The sequence below is a fragment of the Mustela lutreola genome, chromosome 4 (genome assembly GCF_030435805.1).
Source record: "Mustela lutreola isolate mMusLut2 chromosome 4, mMusLut2.pri, whole genome shotgun sequence".
NCBI classification, from domain to species: domain Eukaryota; kingdom Metazoa; phylum Chordata; class Mammalia; order Carnivora; family Mustelidae; genus Mustela; species Mustela lutreola.
This window is the reverse complement of record NC_081293.1, coordinates 22326811-22342722: the sequence shown is the minus strand read 5'-3', so window position 1 is coordinate 22342722 and position 15912 is coordinate 22326811. Positions and strand designations below refer to the sequence as shown.

General features: G+C 45.1%; 1 protein-coding gene across 5 annotated transcripts in view; it reads right to left on the bottom strand.

Annotated features, from left to right (window-relative positions):
* SORCS1 (sortilin related VPS10 domain containing receptor 1) overlaps nucleotides 1-15912 on the bottom strand; it is a 512629-nt gene that overhangs the window by 156506 nt on the left and 340211 nt on the right. For all 5 annotated transcript variants that reach the window (XM_059173260.1, XM_059173256.1, XM_059173258.1 and 2 more), the window contains exon 5: nucleotides 7027-7100. In XM_059173260.1, coding sequence (XP_059029243.1) covers nucleotides 7027-7100 — 74 coding nt within the window. The remainder of the gene's footprint in view (nucleotides 1-7026; nucleotides 7101-15912) is intronic.

Sequence of the window (15912 nt, the reverse complement as noted above, 5' to 3'; positions counted from 1 at the left end):
TCTGTGGTGGCCAATTCACACCACACCCACTATGTCCTTTGGGTGTGAATGGCTTAAAAATCTTGGAGATGCCATGCTCCATGGCCAGCATATCCAAAGGAGGAAGAAGGGTCATGGTGACCCGGTATATACAAAACAAACTATCAAACAACAAGGGGGAAAAAAAAAAAAAAACACCTTCAGACTGGCCCAGCAGCTATGTTCAAGAAGGACTCAAGGATGAGTGGTAGTGAAAGGAGTCAGAATCGGAGAGAGAAACTGTTCTAAGTCCTGAGGTGTTTTCTGACATAGCCAGATAACACCGCAAAAGTTTCTGGATCTGCATCTTAGGCCTGAGGTTAGGGGAGAGAACGGTGGATAGGGACAACGGGCCAGGTAGGTAAACAAATGGGACTTGAATGACTGGGCAGAGGGTCCAATGGGAGGGAGGTGGAAAGAAACGCTTGCTAACAGAACAAGTTCTGAGTAAGAAGGGGGCTCTGTGGAGAAGGATCCTTAGAAATGCTTCAAGAACGCTGGTGCTCAAGCCAGCCTTCACTGGTCTCCAGCACAGGGCCTTGCTAAGGTACACAGGAGGGGACAGAGTGTGCTGAAACAACACAGACTGTTGGGGCACCTCGGTGGCTAAGTGGTAAAGCCTCTGCCTTCAGCTCAGGTCATGATCCCAGGGTCCTGGGATCGAGTCCCGCATCGGGCTCTCTCCCTGCTCGGGGTGGGAAGTCTGCTTCCCTTCCTCTTTCTCTGCCTGCCTCTCTGCCTACATGTGATCTCTGTCTGTCAAATAAATAAATAAAGTCTTTAAAAAAAAAAAAAAAAACACAGACTGCTGAGCTGGTCATAGCTGGGTTGAAATTCCATCGACGTAACTAATGAACACATAACCTTAGTCAAGATTATTTAACCTCTCCGGTGTTTTATTTTCTTATTTATCTTCTAACTTATTTCTCATCTTAAAACGGGAATGAAAACACCAGCAATGGGGACCACTTGTTGATGTTTCCCCATTAATCTTCTCCCTTCCCTTGGGAAAAGTTCCCAAGTCTTTCCTAGGCCAGCGCCATTCCTTACTTTGTGTCCATGTGGTTTACGGGAATTGGTTCTACCCTCAGGTCTAGATGTGAGCATGTTACCTCATCAAGGTCTGTGAGGCTTCATCCCAGGGGTTCTGCAGGAGCACAAAGCAAGAAGGTATTTTCTTTTCCACTAGAGTAAATTTGGGAAAATATTTGCTGCTAGAAACTACCAGGAAGGAAGAGCCTGCCAGAGAGTAAAGCTACCATTGAGGAGGGTAGAGCTGACATATCAAGGTCTGATGAACTTGAGTCTCTGAATCGAGCAGAGTCTGGATAAAGTTGGACCTTTTGACTTTTTAGATCCATGAGGCAATCTCTCTTAAACAAACAAACAAAAAAACTTTATTTTTCTTAAAATACATTGCATTTTTCTGTCACATATCTTGAAAAAGTTTTGATGACTTAATTACTTTAGATCATTTTGAAGATTGATTGCAACAGTGTGTGCACAGCACTTAGCACACTTAGCTTGGCACACAGTAAGTGCTCAGTTAATGGGACTTGTCAAAGATATGGCATGGGGAGTCATTCACATGGACTGGCACCGAATCACAGCAATGAATGACAATATGTACCCATGCTCAGAAGCACTGAGTTTGGACTAGCAAGTACTCCCGTACCTCTCTGCTGCAAAACACAGCTGTCACGTGCCCTCGAGGGACCGAACTGAAACAGGGCTGGCATTCTAGAATACAAAGGCTCATTGTTGAGTCAACTCTTAATTTTCTCTGTGTGAATTAGTCACAGAAAATATGCAATCATCATTCAGCTGTCTCTGTTTCCAGGCAGCCCCCTATGTGTCAGAACAACATAATCAATAAGGTAAGTCTGAACCTATTTTTAATTAAGTGAAACAGCTCTAAGATTGCCTTGTCTTTGGCATAGATAATAGATTGCTGAGTAGTGTATAATGAACACTGCCTCCCCTTGCCTTGTTAAAAGCTGAAACAGATCCCAACAAGGCCACATCCAGCAACGTCAAATGGTGAATTTGACTCTTGGCAGGACCCTCCCTTATTCAAGTATTTTGGATACCACCGATCATTCAACTCTATGCCCTCTTGTTCAAAGTCAAAGCAGCACCTTGGCTCTTCTCTATTGAACTGTTAAATTAACAGTTATTATTGGGGGGTGCACGTCAGAAAAAAAAATGTTAAATATAGGGCTGCTTTTTACTACTGCAAGCAAGGGCCATGGGCCCAGACAGACCGAGTTTCAAAACTTGGCTCTATTGCATACCATGTGTGTTACATTGGATAAAATACATCACTTTTCTATTTCATCAAAATGAGGATAAGAATCCCTACCTCACAATCTTGTTATAAGGATCAAATGACACAATTTATCATGTGCCCAGACCTTTCTAGTAACTTAAAAGAAATCCCCATTTTGGGACTTTTATCTTGCGGACACTCAGTTCTCGCATATGTATTTTTTCCCTAATGAAAATCTATTCTCCCTTTTGGTGATCACAGAATCCTGTTTTTTCTCTTTTTTAGCAATCCTCTCTCCCCTAATCTTGAACCATGCAGTTGGACTGGGACCCAACCCCACCTCCTGTTTCAGGTCCCTGACCTACATGAGTAATGTACCGCCTTCTATAGCCTTGACCACTAAGACTCAGTCCCTGGAAATATAAGGAAAGATGCAGGCTGGTTCTATGGGGCTTCTAAACTGTTAGAAAGTAGACTGAAGGGGCGCCTGGGTGGCTCAGTGGGTTAAGCCACTGCCTTCGGCTCAGGTCATGATCTCGGGGTCCTGGGATGGAACCCCACATCGGGCTCTTTGCTCAGCAGGGAGCCTGCCTCTCTCTCTCTGCCTGCCTCTCTGCCTACCTGTGATCTTTCTCTGTCAAATAAATAAATAAAATCTTTAAAAAAGAAAATAGACTGAAGCTGATAATGTCCATCATTGCCACAAATGAGAAAACCAACCTAAGAATGAAGCCAACGGGGCGGGGGGGAGGGGAGGGGACACAAAACTAATTGGTGTAGAAGGTCAGCCACTATGAAGAATATTATCACTATTAGTCAGTGGGCACTTAATACAATTCTTAGGTGAAAGGCATGTAACCAGTTCACGAGAAACATCTCATTTAATGAAGTAGGAACTAATTATCTTCACAGGGGGAAAAAAAAAAAAAAAAAAACCAAGACACACAGGAATAAGTTCCCCATGACCCCTTCCTGAGTAAATGGCAAACTTGGGACCCACACCTCAGCATCTCTGAGCCCCTTAATCTGCGGCTGTACCCCCACTGTGATTGATTTCTGACATAATAAAGAACAAGACTGCTATCACAGTTAGTTAAATAAAAAGGACACCTACTCTATTAAGGGCAATATTGTACTAAGACATGTTTTATAAGCTGCTATATATCCATGTAAATCTGTTTTAAAAACAATAGGAGCTCCTTGGAGGAAAGTTCATATTTATGTTAGTTATGGGAATATGCACAGCAACTACTGTGATTACCTGAGAGTAAGCTCTTGTGTTCCAGAATTATTTTCCAATTGCCATCAACTACTTTCAGAGGTGCCCCTGCTACTGCTACCCAAAATAGGGATTTCTCAAGTGGGCCAGGTGATAAGGAAAAGACGACATGAACTCATCTTCCTTTTTCTCTGTGGGAAATGCTATGTTATTACCCAGAGGCATTTACACTAGAAAATTTATCACTAGCAAAGTTGCCCTCAGTCCTTTTCATACCCCCACAGCCGGGCTCCAAGCAAAAATGATTAAAAGGGGGCCTCTTTTAATTAAGCTTGCTGAGTAATCCTAGATAGCCCCAGAGTTCCCGTGTAATTTGAAGCAATTGGTTTCCAGGAGTGAGTCTAATAAATACTGCTTTGACTGACACCTCAGCTGCCAGCCCCAGGAAGCTGCTCAGTCAGAAATACAGACCATGTGGCCAGAGATCAAGAGATTTTCATCAACAGTCATGTGCACTGTGCAATTTACAAGGTCTCATGCCTTCTCTGGAAAAACCAACAGAGCTTAAAGAACCCATGGGGGCCATCTGCCAGGCCCAGTTGGGGAAATACTCATGCAGACAGTATGGCCAAAAGAGCCTCAGGTTTTCTCTCCTCATCTGTCTGAATGGGCTGGGATTCCAGAGCTCACAGTCCCCAGCCCAGGGGGGGAAAAAAAAAAGCCAAGAGGAAGAGGCAAGAAGTCCACTGACTTAGCAGAGCATGAACCTTGGAGCCAAACTGCCTGCAACTGAATCCTGGCTCTGCTTCTTTCTGGCTGTGTGACCTTGGCTAAATTAGTTAACTTCTCCATGCCATAAGTTTCCCATCTGTGAAAGATGATAATGCAAGGCTCACTTCACTAAACTGTTAGGGGAATTAAACAGCTTAAGTCTGAATGTGCTTATCACAATATTAGGGCTTGAATAAAGAAGATGTGTCGCTCTTTTCCCAAAGGTAGAAGGAGGGGCGTTATTTGTTTTACTTACCAGACAGATTAATCAGAACTCATCCACAATCATTTTTATAAAGATAATGATATTATGACATTTCATTATAAGGGCTTTGCTCATCAGGCTTTCAGATAAAAGACCCCCATTCAAAAAACAGATAAGAATGTATGTAATTAGGACCAGCCAAAGCAATGATAGGGTCTGTTCACCTCACGGTGCTGCATCTAGATAAGACCTTTAGTGCCCTGGAAAATACTGCGTACCGTGTAACCATCTACATGGAAAATATTCCCTTCTCAGTTCTTTCTTCTTGCCTATCTTTTTGGTCAACATTTTTCTTCATTTCTGCTGGTAGGAACACATGTCCATCTAGTCCTTTTGTGAATTGCAACTTTGCTGGGTCCACTAGTAGGTAGCTACTTCAAGTCATTTCAGAATCAGGACTTGAAAGACTGGTCCCAGTCAACTCCATTTCCAGGTTAAATCAGGTGGAGGCCATTAGTTTATTTTCATCCTTCATTCATTTATTTTCTGAAGCCTTTCTTTGCTCATATGGCACCAGGTAAAGACAGAATGAAAAACAAAAACAGAAACAAAAAACATGGACCCTCTTGCCAAAACGTGACCTTATACATTTTATATATAAAATTTTATATACGTATTTTATTTTATTTCATTTTAAAGATTTTATTTATTTGACAGAGAGATCACAAGCAGGCAGAGAGGCAGACAGAGAGAGAGAGAGGGAAGCAGGCTCCCCGCTGAGCAGAGAACCCGATGCGGGGCTCGATCCCAGGACCCTGAGATCATGACCTGAGCTGAAGGCAGAGGCTTAACCCACTGAGCCACCCAGGCGCCCCTATATGTATTTTATACTTTAGAGGCAAAACATACAGAGGTGCAAGGTGTCGCGTGTATAAGCGACAGGGTGAGTAAGAGAGGAGGAGAGGAAAATGCTGACCGGAGAAGGGAGACTCCGTGACAGCTAGAGCGGAATTCCTGGAGAAGGCCGAAGCCAATGTGGACCCTGAGAGCAATCCTCTGGCCACTGGTGAGCCAGAGCAGCAGTGGGAAAGAGGTGAACAGCTTCTGTGCACCAAAATCCTTCTTTAGTTATAAACATCTCTTTCTGGTAGCGGAAAATTAGGTATCGCTCCATACAGAATTCTCTAGGTGTTATCTTTCAGCTCATTGTTTGCAAATGACTTGTCCTTCACTTTTTCAGGCAGTTTCATAAGCATTTTAAGAGATTCCTCTAATGCAGTTCCTCTGGCTTTCAGTTCCCACAGGGGTTTTTAGGGCAAGGTTTGAAAACGAGAAAGATGAAAATGCATTACCCTTAGAAGTGAGATAACTGGTGTTGGTGTGGGGAGCTAGCAGGTGCCTGTAAGTCCAAAGGCTGGTAGAGGCAGTGTGATTTCAGGAGGAGTAAAGTGGAGACACCTTTCAGAGGTACAAGGAGCTGGTTGGCCCCTAAAAGGTCATGGTACCAATGATTCTGAATGATGTGGACATGAGATATTGAAACTCTTGTTTGAGCTAGTTCTTGTAGTACTGTTTATACCAGCAGACAGCTACAAATAACCTAAGCATCCTTTCCGTGGGCAGATTAGGTCAGGTAGGGTAGAGTCATGTCTTTTGGCAGAGGTTAGGTTGTAAATTCAAAAGCAACTGATAGGTAATGTCAAAATCACCTCTGGTTTAAACGGGGTGTGGAGGAGGGTATGGGCACACGTGGTAAAGAAAAGAAGACTATTACTTTCTTTGCTTCCTTCTTTCTTTTGCTGCTTCTCTGTTGTTCTCCCCGCTTGTGACCACAGCAAGTAGGCAGCCCTCGGCAATATCCTGCACTATCCTCCGAAACATCTTGCAATATCCTCTCCAATATTCTGGTCTTCACCAGGAACTGAATCTGCTGGCACCTTGACCTTGGATTTCTTGGCTTCAAGAACCATGAGAAATAAATGTGTTGTTTAAGCTAACGACTCGATGGTGTTGTGTTACAGCAGGGAGGCCACGCTCAGGATATATACATGTTTGGGAACTCACAGAACATCTACGGTAGGAGAAATAAGAAATTAAGAATGCCGGTTGTGCCCATATGATGAGGAGACCCAGGAGATGTGAAATCGGGAATGGGAGGAAGATCCACCCATAGACTAAAAGGATCTACTTATTTACACTGGAAACCCTTTTCTGAACATGTACCATACGTGTGTATAATGTTTTCAGTAATAAAAACCAGTATTAAAATGTTTTAAGTGCCTATTTCCCAAGTCCCATCAAAATATAACAAAACAGCTGTTACAAAGCCCTGTCCTTCACTCATCTCAATGCTCTATTTGGGGCTCCTTGAGTCATCTGAGGCACAGCTTTAACATTCCCTTGAAATACTGACTCTTCCAGTCTCACATCCTGCCCTACGGGGATGTAGGCGTATCTCCTGTGAGAGATCTGGGTGAGAAGAAGATTCTAGCGCTCATTTACTAGGTAATCCCTTAATGGGCTACAACATAAAATGAGACTTACCAGTAGAACCTGTTAGGTACGACCCCTTCCTGGATAAGCTGCCACCTTCTCCCAAATTCAGCAGAGCTGTATAACTGTAGAGAAGAGAAATTATTTCGCACCTTGACCCCAGTACATTAAATACATAATATTAGTTCGCTGGATCAATGCTAATAGCAACCACCACCATCACAGTCGTGCCTACTGTTTACTGAGCACCTGCCATGTGCCGGGCGAATGAACCACATCCGGTCTCTACTCCTCACATACATGCTACAAGGCGGGTGTTAATATCGTCACCTTAGAACTGAGAAAGCTGAAGTTCAGGAAGATTATGTCATTTGTTGGAGATCACACGCCCCCAAACATGAGAATGAGCGGGGATTCATGCTCGTTCTACCTGGTGACAGTCAGCCGTGCCACTTGACCTAGCCTATACAGATCACTGCACGGATTACAAAGAAGGGCAAAATCTGATACGTGGCTCTTGATGACCAGCCAGTATCGCCTCCACAAGACTCAGAAGTCAGTGAGGGGTGCTTCACGGATGTGTGCAGAGTCAGCTGAGGCCCAAATGAATGGCAGCATTCAAACGAACAGAAATGGGGCAGGTATGACACAAGGAGCAACATGGGTCAGGGTGGTGAGGTATATAAGGGAAAATACAAATAAGCCTGGCTTAGCTAGGTAAGAGTCGATGGGAATGTCGAGGGCAGCCGGGAACACGGCTTTGAGTGGCAAGTCGGGGAGACCGGGACTGACCCTGTGGCCCAGAGGAGCCAGGGCTGGTCTCTTCCACAACAGCCAGAGAACCTGCAGGCTATTCCGGCAGCCCAGGCGGACGACACTTTCACTGGGACCCAAGGGCTTCCCAGGCATTAATTCATTTAATCCATGTGCCATCCCTGTGATGGTATCGGAAGTTATTTTACAGATGGCTCCACAGCTGATAAGAGCTCAAGGCCACGTGCTACACTGCTTCAGCATCTCCAGGGCAAGGCAAAGCAACAGTGCTCATGAGCCAGGATCTAACGCTCCACATGCTCCACCCCCACCAAACACAATTCTTCTCCTATTTCCTGCTCCGTAGGCTCACTCCACACCTCTGCTCTTCTCCAATAATCTCTACAGCTCCATGGAAGCGTCCTTTGATGGCAACCTGGAGACACCTGTTGCTTCCGACATTCTGGTTCCCATGGACTACTGGCTACTGATTTGATAAATATCATTTGGAATTCCTCCTTTACACTATGTGCCTGGTCTGTAACCTACCGACACCCCAATCTTCCACCACTGCATTCGCCAAATCCCACAGTGGATGGATAATGAGTCATACAATCCTGAGTACCGTGACTGCCCAGCTTTGTCCCCTCCAGTGCCAGCACTCAGGGAAGGGTCAAATGACTCACCAAGTGACTCACCCAGGCTGCAGATGCACTGAGTGAGTCCAAGGGACACGTCAACTCGAGGGACTATATACCAATCCTTGGAAGAGCGTCATATGATATTGTGTCCATTGGATCAAAACTCATTTTAAAGCCTCCCACTGCCCCCAAGGAAACTGAACTAGGTGATTACTAAGCAAGCAGCTCCATTGGCTCCGACTACACAGTATTCGGGCATCCAGGTATGGAGCATCTGTGGCTTCTTCTTTCAAGTCTTACTATTTTTTCTCTGCTCCATCATGACTGGGTACATTTTATGCTTGATTCCTTTTCAGGGTGATTAGAAGAGATGGGAAGGCAGCTCCCCTCACAGGGAGATAACAAGGGATAGGACAACACATTCCCTCTTAATTCTGAACCCAAGCGGTCGGAGCAGGCTTGTCCTGTTTCTGGTTCACCAGCATGTCCCAAACACTTGGCGTCCGAGCACACAGACTTGCAGAACAACAGCAAGCACCTGCGTCTGAAAGGATCTGCCTCTCCCTCTCCTCTTGCTCTTTTTTTTAAGCCCAGAGCTGCACTTCTTCCCATGAGTTTAAAGTGAAATGAATGGGAAGTCATCAGAGAAGCAGAAAAACCATGGGAAACTCCAGGAACTAGGGGTGCGGGGGTGGCTCCGTCGTTGGGCATCTGCCTTTGGCTCGGGTCATGATCCCAGCGTCCGGGAATCGAGCCCCACATCGGGCTCTCCGCTCAGCTGGAAGCCTGCATCTCCCTCTCCCATTTCCCCCACTTGTGTTCCCTCTCTTGCTGGGTCTCTCTCAGTCAAATAAGTAAATGAAATCTTAAAAAGAAAAAAAAAAAAAAAGAAAGAAACGATAGGAAGTATAGGAAACAAACTGAGAATTGCTAGAAGGGAGGTTAGGTGGAGGGACGGGGTAACTGGGTGATGGGCAGAAGGAGGACACGTGATGTGATGAGCACTGGGTGTTGCATGCAACTCACGAATTACTGAGCTTTACATCCGAAACTAACGATGTACTCTATGTTGGCTAATTGAATTCAAATGAAAAAAAGAAAGAGAAGAGAGTTCACACTGTTGTGTGTGCCCATATCTATATATAAATGTATGTTAATATTTCTATTAATATACAAAGATCTATGCAAATGCAACAGAATCAGGATGGCTTGAAATCATGACAATTCTGTGCATGAGGCTGGACTCACATATTCCCGGAAAATCAAATATGAACTCTGAGGGCTCACACGGTGACACCGAGGGTTTGCTGTCCCGGCCTCCCACACAGAATTCGTCTTCGTGAGGAATTACCGGGTGCCGGCATCCGTGTGTGTTTTTTTCCTCTATGTCTTTTTTAATTGATCCCCCAGGCTTGGATTCAGAATCTGTGGACCAGTCAGGTATGTCCCATGATATTTGTTTTTATCCTCTTCCAGGAGACGCTTTGTTATTTGTGAGCACCCAGAGGCCCCTCCAGCAGGAGGTGTCCCAGATAATCCAATAAACCAAGCCTCTCTCCTTCAGCTCAGTGACATTTTCCCCCCGTTTTCTCTCTCTCGAGGAATCCTTTAGTGCTGTTGGACTCCCCTTCTCAGGTTCTCATTCCCACCCGAGCAGACTTCCTGTTCTGTTTCTCCACTGAGGCTCCCCACTCTGGCTGAGGTGATTTTAAGACCTGCCTAACCCCTATGCCCGTCTTCTTTTTAGGCCCAGACCAAAACAGGCCTTTTCTATGACCTTCTCCTACACACTAAAATTCCCTGTGACCTCATTTCCGTGGCTCCGCAGATGGTATCAAGCTACAGGCCACAACATAGTTATATTTAATTTTCTTAGTAACCTTCCAAGAGAGCCGTCTATGAATGCAAGGCAGAAATTCCTTCCTTTATAGAAGGCATTCTAAAATATAGGAGACCCCTCTCTGCCCCTTCGATGAGACTATGAAGTTTATAGGTGTTGGGAATCCTTTCCTTCTAGAAAATATCTAACACATAGTAGTTGGGCAAGGGGGAGAAACATGTCCATTTGTACCACGCGAATGCCCTAGTGATGGATCTAACTTGTAAGTTATCCAGGCTTCCCAGTGGGTGGACAAAGGTAACTTATCGGGGGAATAGATCTTATTTCCATGGAACCCCAGTAAAAGCTTATACCTAAAAAAACAAACAAATGAACAAACCAGAACTATAAATATCAGGATACTGCAATTTACCCTTAGCCAAAGCTGCTCTGTATACTCTATCTACTACTTCAAATATTTCCCCCCATTGTCCAACCTGGTTTCATACCTAAAGGAGACAACAACAACTCACAGCCACTCAAATTAATGTGTTAATTAAACCTGCAGAGTCTGACAGCCAAGTTCTCTTCCAGAAAGAAGAGAAAAGGATCAAAGCCTTTTACCCAATGACACTGTCTCAGCTGCCAGTGGAAGGCTTTTCTTGCAAAATGAGTCAACGTCCTTTAATAAAATTCATAGTGTTGGCAGCACCTAAATAAGATTTATTTCCCTCTCTGTCTGTCTCTGGCTCTAAGGTTTCTTTTGACTGTCAGAACACAGAACTGAGAACTATCATTACGATCTGTCACATCAGAGAAAGCAAAGCAGCTTTCTCCAGCAATGCTGAAGAGAGAGAGAGAGAGAAAGTGGGTGAGAGAGAGAGAGATCAGAGAGAGGAAGACAGAATATACGAATTAGTTTTAGGAGGGCAAGAGCCATCAGCTAACCTCTATCATAAACCCCCAAACATCATTCTTGCAGGGTTTTTGGTTTTGTTTCAGTTGTGCTAACTCTGGTACAGAGAACCGGGGAAATTTTTTTGAAGGATTTGAAACTTTTAAGAAAGGGAACAGGAAAAGGATTCTGGTTGACTAAGAATGCAAGGCAGAGAGTCCTTCCTGTCTCAAATCATCCTAAACTATCCGAGACTGCTTCCCTGCCTCAGTAAATACAACTTAATGAGCACCAACCCAACGCTCGCCTAAGCTCAAGATCTACTGTCAGCCTCAGGGCCTGACCCTCCACGCTGTCACTGTGCTGGCGGGGGCTGTCAGTACTCCTCCCTCCTGCCACGCTCCTCTCCTGCATGGTGTCTCTCCTCTTCCTCCCTCCCTCCCTCTTCCTTTACTAATGTGTTTTGTTTTGTTTAGTCTTTTTTTCTTTTAGACAACCCTCACATCGGCTGGTTTTCTTGCCATCTGGCTTTGTCTGCTGCAAGAAGAGTGCAGGTAAAAATAGAATTAATTGCAAAGGATGCGATGGCCAGGGTTAGTTTCGTGAGGAGCTTTTCACCAGTTGGTCAGCCATCGCTGGTGCCATCCACAGGAGGCTGCCAGCTGCAAGCCGGATTAGGGGCACAGGCTCAGAGGGAGGATAGAGGGACGCTGGGGGGGGGGGGGGCAAGGTGGGAAACAGTGAGATTCACTGGCATAGGTCAGCACTCCTGATCTAGAGCAGACCAACTTGGGGTGAGAGAAGGGGGGAGTATGAGAGCAGCTGTTGCCAACGTTTTCCATCTTTTTCCATTTTCCATCTTCTTTTCATTCACGCGGAGGTGGGAGCCCTAGCAGAGTAGCATCTTTCTTCGAAGAGAAATGCAACTTTCTTGTCTGATGCAAAAGCGTGTACCCATCACGGCCCCCTTCTTCTCAATATTTCTTCTTCTCAATATTTCTAAGTCATTACCAACGTAGCCCCTCTTTTCAAGGCAGACACATTAGGGATTTTCTTCTGTGACTAGGAAATTGGTGCAAGAACACAATTTGGTAAAAGGGAAGAGTGAGAACATGTTTTAAATCTTTGGTTGGTGGAACTGAATGCTTTCCCCACGAAGCTCCTCATGGAGACTTTCCCAGGCAGGGGTTAGGTCCTTGGGTCTCCCACACACAGACTCCTTAAGAGGCTTCCATGTTGGCAGAACACTTCCTGCCGTGGGCTCTTCTCAAGGCTGCCTGCTCACTCCCTTTTGCTTCTCTGCCCTTAGCATCCTAGAGGCAGGAGGCCTGCAAATTGCACTTCCTGAGAAGGCTGACAGAAAACCCTGCCAGGTTTATTTTACTTGCCTCACCCTTATATTGCCCTGGGGATGGCCTGGGTACAAAGCACTCATCTACCTCATGATTCTCCAGTTCTCACTGCTGTTACTGAATTCTTTTTAGGAAGAAAGAGATGGTACCTTGAGGACCCCAGATGGATTCCTAAAGCCAGGCCTAAGGCACAGCAAACATCAAGCTCTTTCCTCCATCAGCTTCAACAGGAAGAGCATCCATCCACAGAAATCTAGGGTCTTCAGAAATATGTTCGTATGTCCTGGTTCTACCACACAGGAGAAGACCTGAACTCACTCTACAGGAAAAACACATCCTGTAGTACCCAAAATAGTTTGATAAAACTTCACTAAGTGCTAGCCTGTGTCTTCTTCCTGTCTGGTGGGTTCAGGGATAGAAGGTGAGAGAACCGTGATGGCCATCACAGACGAGCCCTCCCATCCCCAACAGATGAAAATTCCTCAAAGAAAAGACTAGCTCATCAGGGAGTATCCAGACAACCTAGAATAATAATGTGTAACATGTTGTTCAGGGGACTATGGTAGCCTATGTAGGAGAGAAAAAGGTGGGCGTCTGTCAGAGCCTTCAAGGTAGGCCTGGAGTACAGTTAACATAACTGTGGACAAAAAGTGTTCCAGAATGAACGGGTCATTCTGAGCAAATAAACAGAGCAGCAAAGCTGGGGTGGTGTTTTGTTCTTTTGGGAACTACAAGAGACCCAGCTTGACTGGTTGCCTGCAGAGAAGTAAAATGGGAGCAGGGACTGTAAACAGAGCCTGGCGGTAGGCTGGACACATGCATTCTGAGTGAAACTCATGGGGACCTCGACAAGGTCAAAGGACAAGAGCATCGAGGCTGGATATTCGGCCATTGCTGATGAAAAGTGAGTAGGAACGATGACGCATCGCTGGCTCCATCCATCTCTCCTGTGGCTGGATTTATCAAATCTGTCACTGGCCAGTCCCCAGCTGTCACTGAAGTCTGTCACATGCCCCACAGTTGGGTTTGGCACTTTGAGGCAGGCTCAGGGGATTAGACATATGGAACTGAGGCTGTCTGGGAAGGAAGCGTCAATATGTGACCGAGGGCCACACACACACACAAAATGTAAGATGGAATCTGGTCCTTAAAGATATCTAATATAGCTGGAGAAATAAATACAAGATACATAAAATAATTGGAAGCTCACATCAAGTTTATGTTACAAATCCCTCAATATCAATGAGTAGTCCTCACTAGCCATAGGATCCCACCATTATTTAAGTGCACAGATGAGAGAGCTCAACAGTTGCGAAACAAAACAGGAGTGTCACCAGAACTGTGCCTCCGAAAGACAGAAGCCTCAGGACGGTGAGGACAGAAGGAAGGAGAGACAGCCCAGCTGGAAGGTGCCACACCACAGCAGGGAGAGACACCGTTAAAAAATAAAAAGAAACAAAACAAAGTTTAAAAAGGAAAAGAAAAATAGCTGACCAGAAGTGGGTCACTTCTGAATGCCCCCATCGCTCCTCCTGGGCAGGGGGCAATTTCACACGCAGAATCCACTCTACCGCTACGAGGGGCGCAGGGTGCCTAGGAGCCAGTCATGGGTGCCTTCCCGCTGGCTCGCGGGTTCCTCCGGCCCCTCCCTTCCTCTCCCTTGTGATCTTCAAACAACAGTCCTCCCCTCTGCTGTGAAATGAGCTCCGGAAATGGGGGCCGCAGCATCTGTCAGAGGGAACAGTTCTCATGGTAGGTGGGATAGGAAAGAGATCATTACAGAAAAATGGGAAAAACAACGGCAATTAAAGAAACTTTAAAAATCACACTGGTTTTTTCTAGGGAGGCAAAGGGTTTTTGGATCAACGGGGCAGGGAGGACGGAGTGGGAAGACATTCAGACACAGGCTATACTATGGCTCTAGCAATCGCCTGACAGGCCACATTAAGAAATTTTCTTAATTCCGTAGAGCCTCAGGTTCCCCAAATGCTAAATGGGCACAATAACATCTCTAATGTTTGCTCTAAGAATGAAGTTCAGCACTTGATGTGAAAGGCCTTGCAGAATGCCTGCTACAGAGTGAAAGGTCAATGCTAGTTCTCTTTCTCTCTCTCTCTCTCTCTCTCTCTCTTGCTCATTTCTGCTACAGATTATTGCCAGCAGCCTTCACTGACTGTCCTCAGACCCCAAGAAAGGGAGGAATGACAGGGAGAAGCAGATGAGACTGCCTTTTCTTCCAGACATCCTAAAAGCAAGGAAGGGTCCTAGACAAGGCTTCCAGTTCCCAGCCTTTGAGGCTGAAAATTTTTTATCGTGGTCTTTCCTAGAGCAACTGACCCTGTATGGCTTCGAATCTCATGTCCTGCTGTCCTGGGATATTTTCTCATCATGCCTGTAGTGGTGTCAGCCAGGCAGGCATCGGAGTTAAGCAAGTCTGGAGAGCGAGGCCTTGAAGGTCTATATTGGTGCCTCTTCATTTAATAATATTTTATATTAAGAATATGCCTCAGTGGGGCATCTGGGTGCCTCAGTGGGTTAAACCTCTGCCTTCAGCTCAGGTCATGATCTCAGGGTCCTGGGATGGAGCCCTACATCAGGCTCTCTGCTCCACAGGGAGCCTGCTTCCCCCTACTCCCCCACTTGCCTCTCTGTCTACTTGTGATCTCTGTCTTTGTCAAATATATATATATGTATGTATATATATATATATATATATATATATATATATATATATATATATTTTTTTTTTAAGTATACCTCAGTAAAGGAGCCTGGCAATTCTAGGAGGGTACATGACTTCTGGGTTTTCTTCTTCTTGCCAGCTATGTGATCTTGGCCTCTGGGTTCCTTGGGGCAATGACTGTGCCATTTGTAGTTTGTACTACTGATAGGAGATTGGAAAAGATATATATATATATATATTTTTTTTTTTTTTTTTTGAATAGGAAAGCCATAGAGTCATAAACTCACAAAATGTGTCTACTTACAAGGCCAAGCCTTTCTCCTCCCCAAATCACTCCCTTTCTTAGCAACATCATTGCTTGCAACCACTCTCGTCCTGGAAGAACGTGGGAAATCCTAGCATTACCAGATTTCAAAAGGGCCCCCATTCGAGGCAGGTCTTTCTGGGTACCCCATGAGCTTTTTAAGGAAAGAGATCCATCTTCTCTTATGAGATCCAATGCCCTTCAAACTTTTCCAGACTGGTGCTGTCATGAAAGACACATCATAATCCATTCAGACAGGAACTGGTGGACAGAACAGATCAAATGAACAGGCTAAGGAATTGTACAAGCAAAAATGAAACTATCTCTATTTCAAACCTTAAAGAGCTACCAAATAGCATAATTGTGCCTGTCCCAACTTTAATCCTACTGACTCCTTCTAAATGTCCATTTTCCTTATTCTTCCAGCTCGTTTCACTCAAATGGTTAGGAACAGGTAAAGCAAAGTGTTCTCCAGGTTGCAAGTGAAAAA